This window comes from Bidens hawaiensis, unplaced genomic scaffold, assembly GCF_021521415.1.
Source record: "Bidens hawaiensis isolate Kalapana, Puna unplaced genomic scaffold, B.hawaiensis_p1.1 tig00010124_1, whole genome shotgun sequence".
Classification (NCBI taxonomy): domain Eukaryota; kingdom Viridiplantae; phylum Streptophyta; class Magnoliopsida; order Asterales; family Asteraceae; genus Bidens; species Bidens hawaiensis.
In genome coordinates, this window is record NW_027491763.1 from 614792 (window position 1) to 636445 (window position 21654).

General features: G+C 34.7%; 3 protein-coding genes across 4 annotated transcripts; all 3 read right to left on the reverse strand.

Moving 5' to 3' along the window:
* Positions 1-5448: 5448 nt before the first annotated feature.
* Positions 5449-11581, reverse strand: LOC143534246 (uncharacterized). Of its 2 annotated transcripts, none has more exons than XM_077028781.1 (12): positions 11317-11581; positions 10581-10658; positions 10440-10491; positions 10276-10355; positions 10109-10187; positions 9203-9286; positions 8973-9118; positions 8641-8829; positions 8285-8529; positions 8071-8207; positions 6124-7972; positions 5449-6053 (listed from the first exon to the last, which is right to left on the reverse strand). In XM_077028781.1, exons 2-12 carry the CDS (start codon positions 10601-10603, stop codon positions 5653-5655), a joined length of 3285 nt encoding a protein of 1094 aa, XP_076884896.1. In that variant the 5' UTR covers positions 10604-10658; positions 11317-11581; the 3' UTR covers positions 5449-5652. The 2 variants fall into 2 exon arrangements, with proteins under 2 accessions (XP_076884896.1, XP_076884895.1); XM_077028780.1 differs by having other exon boundaries at positions 8047-8207.
* A 1356-nt stretch (positions 11582-12937) lies between these two features.
* On the reverse strand, positions 12938-15179 carry LOC143534210 (mitochondrial import inner membrane translocase subunit PAM16 like 2-like). Its single transcript, XM_077028754.1, has 4 exons — positions 15108-15179; positions 14584-14671; positions 14356-14489; positions 12938-13165 (listed from the first exon to the last, which is right to left on the reverse strand). The coding sequence occupies exons 1-4, from the start codon at positions 15108-15110 to the stop codon at positions 13043-13045; spliced, it is 348 nt and encodes a 115-aa protein (XP_076884869.1). The 5' UTR covers positions 15111-15179; the 3' UTR covers positions 12938-13042.
* Positions 15180-16798: 1619 nt separating this feature from the next.
* On the reverse strand, positions 16799-18753 carry LOC143534211 (NAC transcription factor 32-like). Its single transcript, XM_077028755.1, has 3 exons — positions 18546-18753; positions 17810-18084; positions 16799-17335 (listed from the first exon to the last, which is right to left on the reverse strand). The coding sequence occupies exons 1-3, from the start codon at positions 18751-18753 to the stop codon at positions 16955-16957; spliced, it is 864 nt and encodes a 287-aa protein (XP_076884870.1). The 3' UTR covers positions 16799-16954.
* Between the last annotated feature and the right edge of the window lie 2901 nt (positions 18754-21654).

The window sequence follows — 21654 nt, forward strand, 5'->3', positions numbered from 1 at the left end:
TTGTTTCATCCTTCATGGACTGAGCATGTATATAAAACTTAATAAAAACTTTAATAACTTTTAAGAAAATTATTGTTTGCGTCTCTTGGGTTTCAGAGCGGAGGCCCAATGACTCCCTGAAAAATGTTTGAACTAGTTGAGTCCTTGTGATTTCAATAACGAATCATTTGAGTCCTTGTCGTTAACTAAAAGTGTGGAATTAATAGTTTACTTTTTTATATTATACGAATGAGTCCTTGAGGTTAATTGATTGCTCAGTTTTAGTCTCTCTTTATTAATTGCATCCAAATTAAATAACTAACCACCAAACTATAACCAATCAAGCCATAATCAACCAACCAAACCATAATCAACCGAAAAAATGAACCGAACTTTATTTTAACAAAAATAAAAGAACCGAACTTTTTTTAACAAAAATAAACGAACCAAACTTTTTTTTAACAAAATTAAACGAACCAAACTTTTTTTAACAAAAATACGAACCAAACTATGTTTTAACAAAAATAAGCGAACCGAACTACTGTTTAACAAAAACAAATAAACCAAACTAACTTTTTAACAAAACAAACGACCAAATTACCTTTTTAACAAAAATAAACGAACTATCTAATTTTTTACTAAACTAAATGAATGTAACTACTTCTAAAATAAGTAATTGAATCGAACTCCACCTTAGCACAAGTTACGACGATATTTTTGATAAAAATAAGTTCGGTTAGTTATTTTTGTTTAAAAAGTAAGTTCGGTTAGTTATTCGGTTAGTTACACTTGCCAAGGGAAGTGGGAGGTTGCATCCTAGACCAGCTTAAGGAAGTTGTAGTGGTTAATGATTCCAACACAAAGACTGAAGTAATAAAGAAGAAAAAAGGATGCATAAAATGCTTACGGTAAATCTTATTTATCATTTTGTTGTATCAAATCGTAAATGTTTGATATATGTCCAGCATTATATACACTCCAAGTTTGAAATAGCCTATACCACATGTATTGGATATCTATAAAGCAAAGTTTGTGTTAGATTTTCTTTCTATTTTCTTGTCCACATATGCCTTGACAAGTTGCACCTATTTAATGAACCTCAAAGTCGGTCAACTCACACGTCTTCACACATTTTTTCAAACCCAATTAATGTGTTTCAAGCATTTTGTTTCATCCTTCATGGACTGAGCATGTATATAAAACTTAATAAAAACTTTAATAACTTTTAAGAAAATTATTGTTTGCGTCTCTTGGGTTTCAGAGCGGAGGCCCAATGACTCCCTGAAAAATGTTTGAACTAGTTGAGTCCTTGTGATTTCAATAACGAATCATTTGAGTCCTTGTCGTTAACTAAAAGTGTGGAATTAATAGTTTACTTTTTTATATTATACGAATGAGTCCTTGAGGTTAATTGATTGCTCAGTTTTAGTCTCTCTTTATTAATTGCATCCAAATTAAATAACTAACCACCAAACTATAACCAATCAAGCCATAATCAACCAACCAAACCATAATCAACCGAAAAAATGAACCGAACTTTATTTTAACAAAAATAAAAGAACCGAACTTTTTTTAACAAAAATAAACGAACCAAACTTTTTTTTAACAAAATTAAACGAACCAAACTTTTTTTAACAAAAATACGAACCAAACTATGTTTTAAAAAAAAAAAGCGAACCGAACTACTGTTTAACAAAAACAAATAAACCAAACTAACTTTTTAACAAAACAAACGACCAAATTACCTTTTTAACAAAAATAAACGAACTATCTAATTTTTTACTAAACTAAACGAATGTAACTACTTCTAAAATAAGTAATTGAATCGAACTCCACCTTAGCACAAGTTACGACGATATTTTTGATAAAAATAAGTTCGGTTAGTTATTTTTGTTTAAAAAGTAAGTTCGGTTAGTTATTCGGTTAGTTACACTTGCCAAGGGAAGTGGGAGGTTGCATCCTAGACCAGCTTAAGGAAGTTGTAGTGGTAAATGATTCCAACACAAAGACTGAAGTAATAAAGAAGAAAAAAGGATGCATAAAATGCTTACGGTAAATCTTATTTATCATTTTGTTGTATCAAATCGTAAATGTTTGATATATGTCCAGCATTATATACACTCCAAGTTTGAAATAGCCTATACCACATGTATTGGATATCTATAAAGCAAAGTTTGTGTTAGATTTTCTTTCTATTTTCTTGTCCACATATGCCTTGACAAGTTGCACCTATTTAATGAACCTCAAAGTCGGTCAACTCACACGTCTTCACACATTTTTTCAAACCCAATTAATGTGTTTCAAGCATTTTGTTTCATCCTTCATGGACTGAGCATGTATATAAAACTTAATAAAAACTTTAATAACTTTTAAGAAAATTATTGTTTGCGTCTCTTGGGTTTCAGAGCGGAGGCCCAATGACTCCCTGAAAAATGTTTGAACTAGTTGAGTCCTTGTGATTTCAATAACGAATCATTTGAGTCCTTGTCGTTAACTAAAAGTGTGGAATTAATAGTTTACTTTTTTATATTATACGAATGAGTCCTTGAGGTTAATTGATTGCTCAGTTTTAGTCTCTCTTTATTAATTGCATCCAAATTAAATAACTAACCACCAAACTATAACCAATCAAGCCATAATCAACCAACCAAACCATAATCAACCGAAAAAATGAACCGAACTTTATTTTAACAAAAATAAAAGAACCGAACTTTTTTTAACAAAAATAAACGAACCAAACTTTTTTTTAACAAAATTAAACGAACCAAACTTTTTTTAACAAAAATACGAACCAAACTATGTTTTAAAAAAAAAAAGCGAACCGAACTACTGTTTAACAAAAACAAATAAACCAAACTAACTTTTTAACAAAACAAACGACCAAATTACCTTTTTAACAAAAATAAACGAACTATCTAATTTTTTACTAAACTAAACGAATGTAACTACTTCTAAAATAAGTAATTGAATCGAACTCCACCTTAGCACAAGTTACGACGATATTTTTGATAAAAATAAGTTCGGTTAGTTATTTTTGTTTAAAAAAAATTGGTTCATTTATTTTTGTTAAAAAAAAGTAGTTCGATTTTTTTTTGTTAAAAATAAGTTTTGTTCGTTTAAACAAAAAAAAAGTAGTTCGGTACGATTGTTTTTGTTAAAGCGAATTGTTCAGTTCGTTAGTTTAATAAAAAAAAGTAGTTCGATACGATTGTTTTTGTTAAAGCGAATTATTCAGTTCGTTAGTTTAATAAAAAAAGTAGTTCATTTTGTTTATTTGTATTAAAAAAAAGTATTTTGATATATTTATTTTTGTTAAAAAAGTAGTTTGGTTAGATTTATTTTTGTCAAAAAAGTGGTTCGGCTAATTTATTTTTTGTTAAAAAAGTTGTTCATATTATTTATTTTTGTTATAAGTTTAATTCGTTTTTTTTTGTTTTGTTAAAATATAGTTGGATTCGTTTATTTTTGTTAAACGAAATGAACTAAAGTGCTTGTTAAAAAAGTGATTCGGTTCGTTTAATTTAGTAAAAAAAGTAGTTCGATTCATTTATTTTTGTTAAAAGAAAGTTTGGTTTGTTTATTTTTGTTAAAAAAATAAGTTTGGTTCGTTTAATTTTGTTAGAAAGGTAGTTTGATTCGTTTATTTTTGTTAAAAAAACAAGTCCGGTCCAATTATTTTTGTTAAAATGTTAGTTCGATTCGTTTATTTTTGTTAAACGAAAATTAACTACTTATTAAAAAAAGTGATTCGGTTTATTTAGTTTGATAAAAAAAATTAGTTTGGTCCGTTTATTTTTGATAAAAAGTAGTTTGGTTTGTTAAATTTTATTGAAAATGTGGTTCGGTTTGTTTATTTTTGTTAAAACAATTAGTGTAGTTCATTTATTTTTGTTAAAAGGTAAAGGGATTCAAGGTGACTAATTATGAAAATTCAATAACTCAGAGTGACAATGTATATATATATAAGACAGAATTACAAATTTTGTCCTTTAAAATAAGACGAATTACGGTTCGTGTCCTTTTCTAAGTTTCCTTGCAGACGGTGTACTTTAAACTTTTTTTTCCTACAAGTTTTGTCCTTTACGCTAACTGGGTTAGAAAAACTCAGTTAAATACCCTCACGTGAGACGCATGTGAGGGCATTTTTGTCATTTCGTATGTACCTGCAAACTTCATCATCCACCACACCAAAATCAAATCAAAACCCAGATTCAATCTCCATCCAATCATCAAACCCATCTCTCAATTCCCCCAAATCCCCAATTTCTAGGGTTTTTCAAATCTAAATCCTCAAATCTCCAATTCATCCTCCAATTTGATCCAATTCCTCAAATTCAATTAGCCTCGTCAGAGAGGAGGTGGTTTCCGGCGGTGGTGGCGATGGCCGTCAAATTCAAATCTAAATCCTCAAATTCAATATAAGTGTATGTATGTACAGTAAGTTGGTTCATACAAACAAAGCCCAAGTGGCCACTGGTTCGAACCAAGTAGCACAGATGAGTACAGAACCCGGACCCATCAACTGGTTCATTACACCCGTAAGATCCGAACCCAACTGGAAAGGCCGAACAGCTCCGAACCAGCTGTCAATCGACTTGTTTTGAAACCCGTATGCGACCCAACCCGTCCTACGTGAATATACACCGCGACGGCTCGAAATACAATCTGGGGTAGAAACAGATCTGGGAACCCTCGTGCGAGTGGAAACTATGCGACTGGGATCCAAACTATTCGCATGACTATGCGACTCCAATCACCAAACTATTCGCACGGAATGCGATTCAGAATCGTGCGACCCAATTCCAATCGCATCTCATGCGAATACTCTCCAAGCGAATCGTTTGGGTACGAGTCGTTGGTGTGTGAATCGACTGGTGTGCGACTCGTTTGGAGAATCTTCCATGCGACATGATTAGACGCGAATCGATTTGGAGTTTCATGTGGTTCCACCTAGTTCCTGCCCACCGTTGTCAAGTGGCCGGAAATGGAAGGGCCGGCGGCGGTGCAGAGAGTGAAGGAGGAAGAAGGAGACGAGGTGGGGGTGGGGGGCCTTGGGGACGGGATTTATAGTTAGATATAGGAGGGCATTATGGTAAATACATAATAAGTTTATAATAAAATTACAAAACTTGTAGGAAAAAAGGAGGGATATATTAAAATTACAATTATGCCCATCACATGTCTGGCACATGTCATACTTAACTGAGTTTTTCTAACCCAGTTAGCGTAAAGGACAAAACTTGTAGGTAAAAAGTTTAAAGTACACCGCCTGCAAGGAAACTTAAAAAAGAACACGAACCGTAATTTGGCTTTTTTCAAAGGACAAAATTTGTAATTCTGTCTATATATAAAAGTAAAATTTCGAATCTATCCCTAAAGCTAACAAAGTTAAGTAACGACACTCAAATGATTCATCTTTAAAACCACGTAACTTAACCAGTTCAAATTTTCTTTCAAAAACTCATTAGCTCATCTAAATTCATATGTTTATTGTTTGCAACAAGTCATTACATGCTTCAAAATCCAACAAGAGACAAAAATGTTTTGAATACATAGAAAGAAATAGCTTGATATTTGTTATACAGAAAGCAATAGCAATCAAAAAGAATTACAAAAATATCAGGAAAAAAGAATACTTTTTATATCACAATAACTATGGTCAAGCCTGCAAATTTATCTATAGCCACCATAAGGCTGCTGACCATAACCACCACCTCCACCCATCATCGGATTATAACTTCCCGGCGCCATATATCCCGCGCCAGGCGGCGGTTGCATCTGATACCCTTGACCCGTATTCATACCCATGCCCATACCCATACTGTTCATTCCCATGGGCTGGTTTATACCTCCATAACCAGGTGCACCCATTCCTATTCCTGGACCCATCATGGGGTTGGGTGCGGGTCTCAGAGCACCTGCACCGGCACGCCCCATTCCTGAACCCGAGCCCATGGCCTTACCCATGGTTACATTTGAAGTCACTGGTGTTTTGCTTGGTTTCCCCATTCTCTTTTCTTTACGGTTTATTGCCTCGAAATCGATTCCAATGTCAGATAACGGGTTTGTTTTAGCTGCGGATTATAAAATAGTGTTATATATGTAACAAAAGTGAATAATATAAATGATAATGAAATAACTTACATCCAGATATGTTGACATTAACAATGCCACGGTTCAATGTATCGGCCCAAACAGTGGATTTGGTCTCGAATTTATCATTCGCGGGTTGTTGAGGTACTATAGCAAGAGCACCAGATGAAGCAGTGATGGACGCATGTGACTGTAACTGCGGCTGTTGTAAGAAACTTGAAATTGAGGCAGACGGTGGTGTTGGGGCTGATGTGGGTTGACCTTGAGGCGGGAAACTGTTGTAAAGGTTATTATTAGGTTGACCAGTTTGACCATTGGAACTGGGGAACCCTGCATGTGAAGAAATGCTACCAAGAGATGTGTTTTGACCGCCTGCATAACCAAGCTGAGACACGGATTGACCATTTTGAGCAGCACGAAAATCAGGCTGGATAACAGATTGACCATTCTGGGCTGTCGGGAAACTAGATGGCAACACAGATTGGCCGCCTTGAGCTGCCGGGAAACTAGGCGGCAACACAGATTGACCGCCCTGAGCTGAAAAGACAGACAACAACTCAGACTGGCCACCCTGAGCTGCTGGGAAACTGGGTGGCTGCGGCATGGGTTGACTGCCCTGAGTAGCTGAGAAACTGGGCGGTTGTGGCATAGGTTGACTGCCCTGAGCCGCTGAGAAACTTGGCGGCGGTGGCATAGGTTGACTGTTCTGAGCCGCTGAAAAACTTGGCGGCGGTGCCATAGGTTGACTGCCCTGAGCAGCTGAGAAACTTGGCGGCTGTGGCATAGGTTGACTGCCCTGAGCTGCTGGAAAACTGGGCGGCGCCGGCATAGGTTGACTGCCCTGAGCCGCTGAGAAATTGGGTGGCGGCGGCATAGGTTGACTATTCTGAGCCGCTGAAAAACTGGGCGACGGCACAGGTTGACTGCCCTGAGGTATTGAAGCAGGCGGCAACTCAGATTGGCTGCCCTGAGACACTAAAGCAGACGGAAACATAGATTGACTGCTTTGAGATGGGAGAGCAGGCGGCAACACAGATTGACTGCCCTGAGTTGCCAAACCAGATGGCAGCACAGATTGACCGCTCTGAGCCAATGGTAAACTGGAAGGAAACATAGATTGACTGCTCTGAGGTGGAAAAGCAGGAGGCAACTCAGATTGGCCACCCTGAGCCGCCGAGAAACCTGACGACAACACAGATTGACCACCCTGAGCTGGCAAAGTCGATGGTGGAATAGACTGGTAGCCACCTTGAACTGGAAAATCTGGCTGTTGCGATGATTGACCAAATGGGCCAGAAAAGCTAGTTTGGGACATAGGTTGACCAAACGGTGTCTGGTTGGGTTGACCAAACGATGTCTGGTTGGGTTGACCAAACAATGTCTGGTTGGGTTGACCAAAAGGTGCCTGATTAGGTTGACCAAACGGGGTCTGGTTAGTTTCACCAAACGGGGTCTGGTTAGATTGACCAAATGGCGTCTGCTGAGGTTGACCAAATGGGGTCTGGTTAGATTGACCAAATGGGGTCTGGTGAGGTTGACCAAATGGCGTCTGGTTAGGCTGGCCATTTTGAGAAAGTTGATCAGGTTGTGGGTGAAACGCAGTCTGCCCGGGCGGTCCAGTTGGAGGAAGTATACCAGCTAGAATGTCAACAGTTTGGTCAAAGCCGTCACCAAATCCCATGTCATTCACTGTCGTTTGAGCAACTGTCTGAGGTGGTTCACCAAAGGGTGATGTCGACTGTTGAGCAACCGTCTGAGGTGGTTGACCAAATGGTGATATTAAATGTTGACCAGCTGTCTGAGGTGGTTGACCAAAAGGCGATGTTGACTGCTGAACCGAGAACGCATCAGTAGAAGGGGCAGCTCTAAAAGGACCATCACCAAATGGATCATCAAATTGCTGCATAAAAAGTACAATAGAAGTGTCAAATGATAAGCATGTCAGTGTGCGTGTGGTGAGTTACTAACACGCACCTGAGTGGTTGGTGATGCAGCCACAAAGGTCTGCTGACTAGGATTAGAGCTAGCTGTAGCGGGTGGTTCAGATGGCACAAGTGCCAACATATCTGAAGAAAAAGAGTCTGACAGAGAACCAAACAAGTCCACTTCAGCACTGTTTGACGCTGACGTGGCAGCTACATCCACACCAAATTTTTATTAAGTATATATTCATCATACAACAAGTATAATAATTAACAAAGAGCGGTTTTACCTGGGGCTGGGGGTGCAGCACGAGGGTCAAAAAAGTCAAACCCTTCTGGTTCCTGGTCAGTAATAACCGCAGATGTGGCAGCTGCCGGAGGTGGTGATGCGGCGGCGATTGGCGGTTCAGAGTTGGTAGAAAGCACGGTTTCTTGACGAGGAGGCGGCGGTGTTTCACCCCCGTTCACAGCATTTTCATAACTAGGGGGTGCCTCAAGATTTGAATTAACATCTTCAACTCTAGCATTGCTTTCTCTACAAATGAAAAGAGAGATGAATTAATATCATTACACAATAATTTTAAACCTCTTTAAATAAAGAGATTTAGAAGGTTGTATGCATTTGAATACATTATGGGTCAAATACCTAGAAGACTGATGACCGTCATCTCTATCGGAGCTTTGACTTTTTGTACCATAATCACCATCATAGCTTTTTGCACGATATTCATCATCACCATCACGTCCATATGAATCTCTGTAATTATAATCCTGTTCTCTACCGTAACCATTACGATCTTCATCTCTACCTCCATATTGTCCTTCATTACGGAACCTATTTCCAAATAATATAAAAAGGTCAATCCATTACATATATTAAGCATATTAAGCAAATTTCGACCTGTTTTGTTTTGAACAATATTATTTTGATAAAAGGCTAATTTCTTGAATAAAAATAATTGTTATTAGAAAACTCACTTGTCCCTGCTGGCAGCAGCCTTCTCTCTTGCTTCTTGTACTTTTTCTTTATCGTTCACAAGGGCTACAAGTGATTGAGATTTCTTCCTTACGTTGATCCCTTGATCTCTCCCGTTAGAATCGATATATTGGAAAGATGCCAAATTCTATTACAAAAAAAATAATTTAATAAATAAATAAAATAAAAATGTTTAAACTTAGAAATAAAAATTTTAAGAAAAAAAACATACAGATATTTGGTATCCGTGATCTCTAATATCTTCGATAACACGTTCCGACCCGTTTGCTACCAAATATTCAAGAACGGTCAAAGCCTGGTGCAGAAATCAAAGTCTGTTGGTTAGATTCTTTTACTCAACATTGGGTATGAAAAACTACCAAAAAGCAAGATTTTAAAAATATGCATCTGTGAAAGCATTAATATGGACATGAAGGTTGAACAATGGGTATGAAAAACTACAAAAAATAATGAATCTTGAACTATGGGTATGCAAGTATGTTTTTTTTTTTTGAACTGCCAACAAATAGAGATTGACTAGGTATTGATTATATGCTTAATATTTGTAATGGATTGACCTTTTTATGCATCTGTGAAAGCATGAAAAACTAACTGGTAAGAGTATTTAAATTTATATGTAACTACCAAAGATTTAGAATCTTGAAAATATGCATTTGTGAAAGCATTAATATGGATATAAATCTTGACAATGGGTATGAAAAACTACAAAAAAAAAAATTATGAATCTTGATCTAAAAATCAGAATTTTGAAAATATGCATTTGTGAAAGCATTGAAATGGATATGAATCTTGAACAAAAGGTATGAAAAACTACAAAAAATCATAAATCTTGAACAAGTATGAAAAAATACAAAAATAAAGAATCTTGAACAATGGATATAAAAGACAACCAAAATTCATGAACCTTGAACAATGGGTATGAAAAACTACAAAAATCATGAATCTTAAAAATATATAAGAATGAAAGGTTGGAGACAGGACCAACAAAATCAATAATTTTCCATGCATTCGTTTTTTTTATGACAAAACTACCCTCTCAAAAAATTTATGGCACATTTGAAGTATTTAGAGAAAAGGGTATGACTGAAAAATGTCTGTACACATGGCAAGTGCAAACCTTGAACACATGGCGCCAGTTCTTCCCAGTGTCGCTGATACGCTTCCAAATAACGGACATGATCATCTGGTATTCATGGCTGAACAAAAAGACGTAACATTAATTTATTGTGACATAAAATAATCGTATAGTTCTTCATGCTTAAAGATAAAACGAGTGTGTCATACTAGTTTCTTGAAGCCTGTGCAATATCAGCCAGATGTGTTCCGTGTGGACCCCATGACTCGTTGCTTGTAGCATCAAGAACCTGCAAGACATAAAATGGAATGCTAAACAATCAATCTAAAAAGAATTTGTTTTGCCAATAACTTTTAAGAGGTCAAGTAATCACCTTCTGTTCTATTGAAGGAACTTTAAGAACTTTCTTATTAACACCTCTCTTACTGAACAAAACAATAAAAGCATACTCATAGAAGTTTGTAATGATTCACATGAAAATAATAATAATAATAATAATAGTAATAATACTTACATGTCCCTAAACGCCTTCTTCATTTTTCACGTTGTGCCCACACACCGAGGCACGCTATCGAAGATTATACGCGTTCAGCTGCTGGAAACAGAAGACGAGTAATGACCTGAGCAGTGGTAATAGTAATTTTGCTTTTTCCTAAGCTAATGAATTTAACTGCACCTACGCGGCTACGCGTACACTGATTATATGACCACAAACACTAGAAACCGATTAACATAATCAAATATGAATAAACCACAATTATGAGTAACTAACTGCTAAGAGTATTGTTTATGTGATCGATTAATTATAGACTTTAACATTATTAAATCCACTCGGCTTTATCAATATTAGATAAATTACAGCTGCATAAAACATACTAATTGATCCAAATCTGCAGAAAGATTATAGATCAACAATCACTAGATTAATATTTTCCTAATTTCAATACCGAAACCGAATCGAAATGAAAAAAGATTAACACCCATTAAATCCACCAATCACACAACTCAAAACATGTAACTTAATCCACAACCACAGATCAAAAAGATTAAATCTTTACACAAGAGGCAAATCAAAACCCTAATTCATCTCATTACCATCTCAAATTCTTGATTTTTAGCTAAGAAACAACAGAACATATGAACAGATTTAGATCACAAATTTACAAAAACAAATCAAGATTTTAATCATCCAAGAAATTTGGAACTGACCCAGATCAAAAAGCAGATCTTTTTCAAGAAAAGACATCAACCTGATAAGAATGAAGGGTTCCAGATCTGGAAAACTTGAATCTTGAAATGGGTATAAAGAAAATTTGAAAAAAATATGATCTTGAATTGGTAAAAGAATACCCAAGATTCAAGATTTGATATTTTTGGTGGTGAATTTGAATGAAAATGAAAGGGTTTGGTGATTGTGTTTCTGTCAATTTGGGGAAGGTTGTGTGAGTTTAAAGATGAGAGCAGACAGCGCACAATTGCTCGGAGAATTTCTGGGATAGATGTATTATTATTATTATTATTATTATTATTATTATTATTTTAGTTTTTATTAATTAAAGATTAGTAGAAAAGATATTTTAGATTTTTTTTTTTATTAATAATTTAGGTATACTAGTTTTTAGCTGGCATGGGAATAAGTCTAAAGTCTTTATTCTGATATTAATGTCAAAATAATTATATCACAATTCACACATGCTTGTCAAAACTCAAAAGGCTATGCATGTCTCAAGAAGGTTCTTCAAGGTTTGTAAGATAAGGCCAAAAGGAACCAAACCCCCTGTACCAAATCAATGGCTGGTTAATGGTTTGGTTTTGTATAATTTAATGGTCTAGTTTGAAATTTAAAACACTTGACTGTCTAGCTTTTATTTATTTATATTTTTTTTTATTTTGTCATGTGGGGTTATGTATATAAATAGTTAATTCATGAACTATTTTTATCATTTTAACTTTATTTAATACAAATCAATCTTTTGAAAAAAAAACAAAAAGTACAATGAAGAATACGTGCAAACCATCAAAATCGGAGAATACGTACAAACCGTCAAAACCGAGCTGTTAAATGTCTAACCGGTAAATATTTGTTAATGAAACTTTATAATGACGTAAATTTACTTGTTTTCTATATAGTTAATTATCAATCAATCAATCATACCCAGTAAAATCCCACCGACAGCAGAGCTATAGGTAGGGTCTGGGGAGGGTGGGATGTAGGCACACCGTACCTCTATCCAAAGGAATAAAGAGGTGGCTTCCAGAGAGACCCTCGGCTCTAAGAACATGTGGATGAAGCAAAAAAAGGAAATCAAAGTTTAACAGTTATATAAAAAACTACTACTAATTATAATAATATTAATAAAAAGGTCACAGTTTAACCGCAATATAAAAGCTAATAATAATAATAATAAAATATGTAAGGGAAATACCATTATGGTATGTGACCTAAATAAGTTAAGTCTAAGCCCTAAGGTATTCAATTCTCTCTAAAAATCCTTAACTTTAATTCTACTTCTCCACGAATTCCTATCCTCAACCATGTCCTCAACCTAAATAGTTAATTAAGATCATATAATTGAAAACCACCAATTTTATATGTACATACATATATATACCAATTTTTTGTTAACGTAAACTTTATAATAACGTAAATCTCCTACACGTTATTAAATTTGTGCATTTCCAAATATACTTATATCATTTTTTAGCGATTTTGACCAAAGCGATTAAGCAGCAGCTAGTCGGTAAGATAGCCACTGGTGATTAATCGGCGGCTAGTCGGGATTTTTACAAGTAGAAATTTGATCTTTAACTTCTCTGCATGTGTTGTGAAGTGTAGAAGGTTATTGTTATTTTCACTAATCAACTGTCTGTTCACTACGATCCATTAACACAAAACCCCATCTCACTCAACATCATCAGACTACAAATATATAAATGTTTTAAAAATAATTAAGTCTAAGAATTAAGAAGTCAAAGTCAACCCACAGGCTGGTCTTTTACTTGATGAACCGTCTCCAAGCATTCCTTAGCCCTGTGAACTTTTGACTGCAAATAAAAACTCCCACTCGTCGCATTCCGTTCAAATAAATTATCATATCTCTGTAGAAAAAATCAACAATATGTGAGCTCATTGTTATTAAAACATTCAGATAATGCAACATAAATCTAAAAGCATGTTTGAATAATAAATTGTCTCCCCTTGCGTTCATCAAATAAAAGGTAGTTATTTCAAATGGGTCAACGGAAAGAATTTGTCAAACTGGTGAGGTCAACGCTTAAAGTCTTCTACATCATTTTAGGATTATCTTCAAAAAAATCATTTCTACTTTCACATAACTGTAATTTATGTACCCAGGCCATTATTGTAAATGATTTAAGTTAGGGATGAGCATGAAACTGAAAAAACCTGTCCAAAACAGAAAAACCAAACCAAAACAAAAATCGACGGTTTGGTTTTATGTTTTAGTAAAAGCCGAACTTTCGGTTCAACTTTGTTTGAACTAAAACCGGAAAAAACCTGAACCGAACTAATAGATTTTCATTTTTTTTATTTTTAATTTTAAGTAATTTTATATAATTTAGTATATAGTGAACCCAAATACTTTAGCCAATATGATAATAACCAATTAATTATTAGTTAACTAAAATAAAAATTTAGACCCAAATTTATTTCTTCGGCCAATTTTTTTGGGTCCTAAATTTTCTAGCCCAAATGGCAAAACCGAAAACAACTGAAATTTCGGTTTTTGGTTACTGACACCTCATTTAAGTCCTCAAATTATAACTTTATACTAGATGTGGGGTTTTGAACTTAATCATAGTTAACCGCTTATGTTGTATAAATGTGTACATGTTTGACCCAAAAAAGCATATAACAAGGAGTTGATCAATCACAAAAAAGAAAAAAAGAGTTGAGAGACTGAACTGCAAGCTTTGTGAAAGTATATAGAGGCTTTAAAAGATAAGTGATAACGCATTATTTTATCACAAAAGTAGACTGCCGAATATAACTTTTCCAATCATATTTGACATACTGAATATCAGATAAAGAAAATATACACATAAAACCAAACAAAAGGTGTTCCGGGTCAACCGAACCCGATCAAAACATTTCAACCCTGCCCATTTTGACCTGTTATTCAACCTGCTCATTTTACCACACCTTTAATTAAGTTGTAAACTTTTGATGTGGTGAAAACTCCAACTAGAAAGCAAGTACTAGGTGAAAACGCTACTATATGTGCAACTTTTAGTGATAAAAAATAATTATCATGTATGAAATTACTAGCCTGTGCAATTTCCTCCCACGATGAGTGCTCGGTAACACCAAGAATTTGACGGGCCTCTTGTTCGGTCATAACTTTGCTTCCATTACGCACAGCATTCTGTACTGCTTCTTGAGCAACGCCCGATTTTGAGGCTTCTGTAATTTTTTTTTTATCACAAAAGTTAAATAAAAATATGCACTTTGAGATATGTATATTGGCAACAAATAAGGCATGATATCAGAAAAATACTTTGAAGGGCTTGACGATACGCTTGAACCATTCCCCTCATCAAAATTCCGGAGCCCATTATAATCAAATTTGCAAGAATTTTAGCAGCCTGAGAAAATAAAACTTATATCATGATTCAAGAAAATTATAAGACATGTATATCACAATTAGTTGATTGACTAGCAAAAACTTAATTCGGTCCAAAATCGTTACAAGGGAATTGGGGATTTAAAAGAGATACAACTACTACCAACAAAATTGACCAAATTTTGTTGTAAGTTGATACAGAACAATTAGTAACAAGATTTTTACACCATTAGAGGCTAAAAAGTTTTAAGCCAGCTGTAATATGTCATTAAGTATCTATAAAACAAGTATAAATTATAAATCCGAGTATGTAAAACTAACTATGATGAACTAGTAAGACATATTACGAATAACAAACAGTTGCAGCTCTATCATACTAACAAACGAACAGTTATTGAGCAATTAGTGATATAAATTTATGTATTGAAGACGATGATCAGATAATCAAATGTACTCACCATCCTTTAATTAATAATGGTAACAAAGATTTAGACGATGAGAGAAAACGGCCCGGCGATCAGCAGATGATGTGCGGTGTGGCGATTCGTCAAAGGAAGAGGTACCAAACAGACGAACACCTAGGGTGGGTTAAGGGGTGTTTGGGATTGATTTATTTTCTTATTCTTTTTTAAAAATAATAAGGTGAAAAGAATTTATTAAGTTACAATTTCATAACTTATTAATTTATTGAAAAGTTTTAAGGTGGTAAAATAAGGAATCCCAAACATTCTTTAAGAGCTAAATGTCACGGAGTTAACCCTTAGACTCGCGAGCGGCTTTTAGACATCTTCTAACATCAGCCTTGATCACCAAAACGCAGCAACGATTCAGTGACTTGAAAAGGGAACACAAGATTGCTCAAGGAAACTTAGATTGCTTTGGAGTGTTTTACAAAGAGTGCTTTGTATTACAACTTTGAAAGGTGAGTACAAACAAGCTGACTAAAAGTATTTATAGTTGTTGCATTCTATTCTAGACTATTTCATTCTATTCCTTCTAATATTAAATAATTATATAATATCTAAGATATTTACAAAGAGTTTTCTAGTAACTTCAACTTGTAACCAGATTTTTCTTATAAAATATCAAGTCTTGAAGACCTTGAACTTGCTGGAAATCTCTGGAAAAACGAACCATTCTGATCATAATTTTGGCGGGTCGTGACATAAAAGACACTAATTGAAATAAGTAATCCCAAACACCCCTACACCAAATCGAAATTAACCAAAAAGCGGTTGTCGGTTATATTATGTACCCTCGGTTAAACAATCTTAATCAAGCCAAATAATTCAGTCTTTATATATCTCTAGTTTTTATACATCGATTTCATGTAGTTATATTTCATGCATTTATACATCCATGTCATAAATATAGCCAAACCGAAAATAAAAGGACTAATCAAATAAACTGAAACCAAAAACCGATTGGTTAATTTGATTAAGGCTAATAACCAAATTATATACACCCTTAAAAGTTATAAAAGATATTAATAAAATGTGGACTAAATTACAATTTTTGAATTACCCAAATTATGGAAGGGGTCGTTTTCAAAAACAAATTTGACTCTATCATTTATTGCATATCGTCTCAATTTAGGTCATTCAGCTTGTTTTACATGTTTCTCACCACATATAGATACAAACACATATTGTTTTATCAAACTAGAATTTTGAGAGCATTAACGAAATACTTAAATCTAAAAGTGATCCATACACAATTTAAAGATATATTTATTTAACTTTTTTTATTCTAACTTTGCATGAGCTAGCTCTTTTAGGTTTGGCACAATCCGACCACAATGGCACGATCTATTTATTAAACGTGTTAGATAGTCAAACAAATATTCGACATGTTTAACGCTGTAAACAAGTTGAGCCAAGACATGTTGGACTTATGCTTGCAGTTAAACGTGTCAACTCGGCTAGACTTGTTTATCTTAACGAGTTGAAATATTTAGCTCAAGTTTCGCGGGGAGAAAAAAATCTTGAGCTAGAAAAAACCCATTAACCAAACCATACAACAACTAAAGACTAAAAGAAGATGCCAAAAACCAAAATTGTTAGTCCTGTTTCGATTTAAGGTAAAAAAAAAAGGAATCAAACATGTCCGGGTTCACTGCAAATAGCCTAATATCAAACTACACAATTACACATTTTGCTTCAATATTTACTAACAAAGTTCATTCAAAGAATACTTTAATAGACAGAAAGAATTCAAGAATTTAAATGAATCAAATTTTTCATCATCTCTAAACATATGGATCAGATACTACTCATAATTCCCATCCTAGTATAATCAATCCCAACTAGAAAAAATGTTGTTGGTTTGGATCATAACCAATTGGCGGCTGCGGCTGCGGCTCATACATGTCATGATTAGGAGGCATTCCTTCCAAACAATGGTGCAAATCTTCCAAACTCCAACACTCAAGCCAGTCATTCCCACCATCAACATTCTCTGTTTTCATTAATCCCATGTTCATTTGCTCACTTGTAGCTTTGATTTTAGTCGAAGTTTCACCATCAGAATGTTCAAACGAATCAAAGCTGTCATTGTTGTTGCTGCAACTATTCTCTCTTTGCAAGTCATCAAACTGATTATGATGAATGCTGTTATCTTCAAACACGATCATCTCCGTTGGATCGTTTTTCTTGTTGTAAAGACGACATAGAACCCAATCATCCAGCTGCAAAAAGAAATTTAACCAACTGAGCTTCTTTTTGAATATCTATATAAATAAGATCAATGAAATATAAAACTATAAGCACCACTGTTTTTATGACCGGGCCGGACCAGCCTGTTAAACCAGGTGCGGGCCATGGATCCGCTCTGTTTAAGCCTATTTAACCGTTTCCCATTTGAATCGCTGGTTAAAGAACAGACCGGATTTCCATTTTCTATTTTTTTCCCTTTACACTCAACACTTCATATTTTATTCAGTGTGAATTAATATTTAATTAAAATTGTAAATTCATATAAAAAACATAAAATATTTCCACATTATGTTTTGCATTTTTATATGTATATATATAGTTTAAATTCATTTAGTATTTATGACGTCATCTGGGTTTTTAAATCTGGTCTAACCGATGGACCAGTAAACGAATAATTTATTATTCAGTCCGGTTATGAAAACATCAGTAAATAACTAAAAACTCACCCTGGAAACTGTGCTAGAACTTGGCATGACAAGTCTATATTCATGCATGATCCAGTTAGTCTTGATTCCTTTAACCCCTTTTCCCGCATAAAAAACCAAAGCTTTTTTAATCCCAATTATCGCATCCGGGTCAGACTTTAACTTGATGGGCTTATCCGCTCCGGTTGCTTTCCAGTACCCGTTTCCTGTGGTCCGGTTTGGTCTCGACCCGTTCGGGAATTTCCGGTCTCTCGGTGTAAAAAAATACCATTCCTTTGTTCCAAACAAAGCCATCTCTGCAGAAAATTATAGCAAAATTAGCAGTGTTTTATAAACCGATTCGTACTTGCTGGTTGAACCGGTAATTCTGAGTTTTGCATATCAGGCTGGTATATTGAGCCCGGTATTCTTTGGCAGTTTGCTAGAACGTCAAACCGGCAGTTTTTTTTTAAAATACCGGTTAAACCGGCAAATCGGTTTTAAACCCAAGAGATTTTTTATATTTTGCAGCTCATATTTTAAAAAAAGATTACATTTAAACTAACGATTAATATTGAAACTGATTTATTATTTGAAAATCGAGTGTTTTTGTATAACTTTTTAACTATGGATTAACATTTTTATTATATTTTATTATGATATTATATGCTTATGCGTTATTTTTTGAGATGACGTTTAGTTCTTAACTTCTTATGAAATTACAAGATAAACTATTCAACCATGTCGAGTTAAAAACCAGTTTGTAGAGAAAACGTACGAGGAAGGTGCCATGGATCGTGTTTGTAGAGATCAACGGAGGCGATAATCGGCGGCGGTGGAGGAACGGTGAGGGTCTCCGGCGTGGATTGGGATTTCCGGCGGAGGTAATGAACGATGAGTTCTTCGTCTGTCGGGTGAAATCTGAAGCCAGGAGGTAAATTGAGGTCAGATTCAGCGTCTGTAACTCTTTTTGATGGCGGTCGCATATTTGGTTAATCTGTTTTGGATTGAGGTTGTGGGATTGTGAAATTTGGTGTTGGGAGAAATGAAACCCTCCATGCCATGGTAGGGTTTTATACGAATTGATATGGATATTATTGTGGGGTTTGATGGATGACAGAGGAAATACAGAGGTTGGTAGGTATGTATCTCTCTCGTGTGTGGTCATCGACATGAACAAGAAGCTTCTATGAAAGCTAATATGTTTTTTTTTTTTTTTTTTTTTTGAAACAACAAATCCCTCTAACCTTGCACTGGCAAGGATTTGAACCCACCACCTCCATTTTAAAAGGTGGACACCATACCACTAGACCATTAGGTCATGGGTAAAGCTAATATGTTTTAAGGAAACAAAACTAATAAATATACATATTTTTAAAGTGTTATTTTCTATTGGTTTTCTCCTTTTTTTTTTTTTTTTGTTTTTTTCTCTGGTTATATATTGTCACCATAATTGATTACGTTATAATTGTTGAAAGAACTTGGAATGTGATTGCTAAATGGTTGGATTGGATTTCGATTTGAGATAACTGGTTATTTTAAACTCATGGGTGTATGTGTATGGCTTGAAGCTGAAGGATGATGAGAATAGCTTGGGCCTTAGTGGAAGCTACTTTGATGACATTGGACTTTGTGACGGTTTAGAAAAGTTATGTTCTTTTAAGTCAATAAGGTTATAAAAGAAACAACTTTTAATTTATGTGGTTTGTCAATAAAACTCGTAAGGTTAATTAGTTAGATGGAGTGGCTTTTGAACCCTCTAATGCAAATTCTTTCAAGCTAGTTTCTTCTTAACTGTTCTTTCTTAGCTTACCGGACAATGACTTAAAGCAAAATGGATTTGGGTTAAACCGAACCATTTTAAAAGGTAACAGTTTGACTCTTGTCAAAATGAGTTTCTAGCCAAAATGGACCTCGGGTTGAAATAGGCAACTTCATAAGAAAAAAAACAGGTTCACGCATTGTGCATTTTATGATGTCTAACGGCGACGGGTGAAGGTGGTAATTGTGGTGACAATTGACAACAACAACGAAGATGACGAGGTGGTGCCTAGGTGATCGTGGTCTTGGAGACGGCAGGGATGGAGGCAGCGGAGGCAAAAACAACAAGATGGTGGTGGAGACAAAGAGTGTGTGATGGGGACGTTGTTGGTTGCGGTGATGAAGGTGCAGTGATAATGAGTTAGTGTTTGAGATAAACAATAGCTAGGAGAGGAGTTAACACATTTAGATCGATATTAAGTTAACAAGTTTTACAGTAATGCTCTCTTTTTTATCTATTATATTATTTTCAGTGTCTATTTTGAGGTGACTGAAATAGTCAAATACCCACATATAATTTTGAAATTTTCTTTTTAAGTAAATCACTAATTATATATTTTAGAGTGGGTGGGCGAGGAGTTTCAAGAAATATGTAGTCCTACTAAGTGACAAAAAAATAAAAGTTTAAGCTAGTGGTGAATAATACAAACGACTTTAGTTATAAAATGAGTTATGATATGAGATAGATATTTATGAAACTTCTAAAAATTGGTCCCGCCCACCACTACCAAATCTGAAATCTGCATCCTCATTCGTGGTATATGATTTTAGGAATCTTTGACTTTCAAAGATCCATTTCTACTTCCCAAATAATACTCCACCACGTAAGGGGTGTGCAATCAACTACGTAACGGGCTGAATAACCGTAATATTTATTTATATCATAAGATATAGTTTTTTTGTTTGATTAAAAATGATTAGGACTAAATATATTTACTATTTTGCATTTTATAACTAACTAGTATATTAAGTGTAATTATTACAAAATAATTTCACCCGCTCCTTGGCACGTCAACTTTCACCTCAGCCCCGTGCATCTTTGTCGAAGACTCTCCGCCTATTTTGCTTCATCTTTTGATCACTCCATCCACCAGTAAACTATAGAGAATACGAAAGTAAAAAGCCTTTAGAATCGTTAAAACCTTGGGCACATACAAAAGTATCATTATGAAAACGAAAGTTGGTGATTTCGTTAAAGCAACAACTATATGAAGCTCTAAAATTTAAATAATGTAATGACTAATGAGTTTACTATGTGCTATGCTATCATCCAACAAATTCTTAAACATCATTTTTTTAATTTAACACAAATGTTTTAATTTATTGTATATTGCTATGTATTTGATAAACTCTATTAAATCACATTCGTAAAAGTTACTTTATACACTTTTAAAAGCTGAATTCTGAAATAGAGGCATATTATTTTAATGTTATTTTATTTAGTGTTTTATAAATCTTGTATACGTAACAAAAGAGTCTTATTCGTCATTCAAACGGAAAATTATAAACTCGAAGAAGTAATTTAAAAACTTCTAATGATCTTGAAACAAAATCTATATCCATTTAAACTATTGGGGCATTTACATATATCCCCTTCTTAAGTTGTCTTATTACATATTTCCCCAATACTAAATATTCAATTACATATATTCTCTTCCTAAACCACATATATTACATATTTCTCCATTTCATTTAGGTGCTGTTTGTTTTTGCAGACATAAACTGTCTGCAAGCTGATTTCATCTGTTTTCATGTCTGCAACTGAAGATGTGGTCTGAAGATCTGCAAGCTGAAAATATAAGACTGTTTGTTTTTATAAGCTGATACTGTCTGCATAACTGTCAAACTTATCTCACAAGATATAAGTCATTTATTCAAGTTACATAGAAAATATAATAATAAAATTGTGGTGGCGGACGGTGGGTAGTGGCGATGGATGGTGGTGGTGGACAGTGGGTGGTGGTAATGGACGGTTTTGGTGGGTGGTGGACGGTGGTAGTTGACGGTGATGGCGTCCGACAGTGGGTGGTGGTGGTGATGAACGGTTGTGGTGGGTGGTGGACGGT

Excerpts from the sequence above, each read along its gene's own strand:
- LOC143534211 (XM_077028755.1), bottom strand. The coding sequence starts at position 18,753 with ATGCGACCGCCATCAAAAAGAGTTACAGACGCTGAATCTGACCTCAAT. Across the intron at positions 18,085-18,545 it reads CGATCCATGGCACCTTCCTC|AGATGGCTTTGTTTGGAACA; the intron begins GTACGTTTTCTC and ends AATTTTCTGCAG. Across the intron at positions 17,336-17,809 it reads GTTCTAGCACAGTTTCCAGG|CTGGATGATTGGGTTCTATG; the intron begins GTGAGTTTTTAG and ends TTCTTTTTGCAG.
- LOC143534246 (XM_077028780.1), bottom strand. The coding sequence starts at position 10,603 with ATGAAGAAGGCGTTTAGGGACAT. Across the intron at positions 8,830-8,972 it reads GCTGCTGCCAGCAGGGACAA|GTTCCGTAATGAAGGACAAT; the intron begins GTGAGTTTTCTA and ends ATTTGGAAATAG. Across the intron at positions 8,208-8,284 it reads TGCTGCACCCCCAGCCCCAG|CTGCCACGTCAGCGTCAAAC; the intron begins GTAAAACCGCTC and ends GTGTGGATGTAG.
- LOC143534210 (XM_077028754.1), bottom strand. Across the intron at positions 14,490-14,583 it reads GTATCGTCAAGCCCTTCAAA|AAGCCTCAAAATCGGGCGTT; the intron begins GTATTTTTCTGA and ends AAAAAATTACAG. Across the intron at positions 13,166-14,355 it reads CGTGGGAGGAAATTGCACAG|AGATATGATAATTTATTTGA; the intron begins GCTAGTAATTTC and ends TTTTTTCTACAG.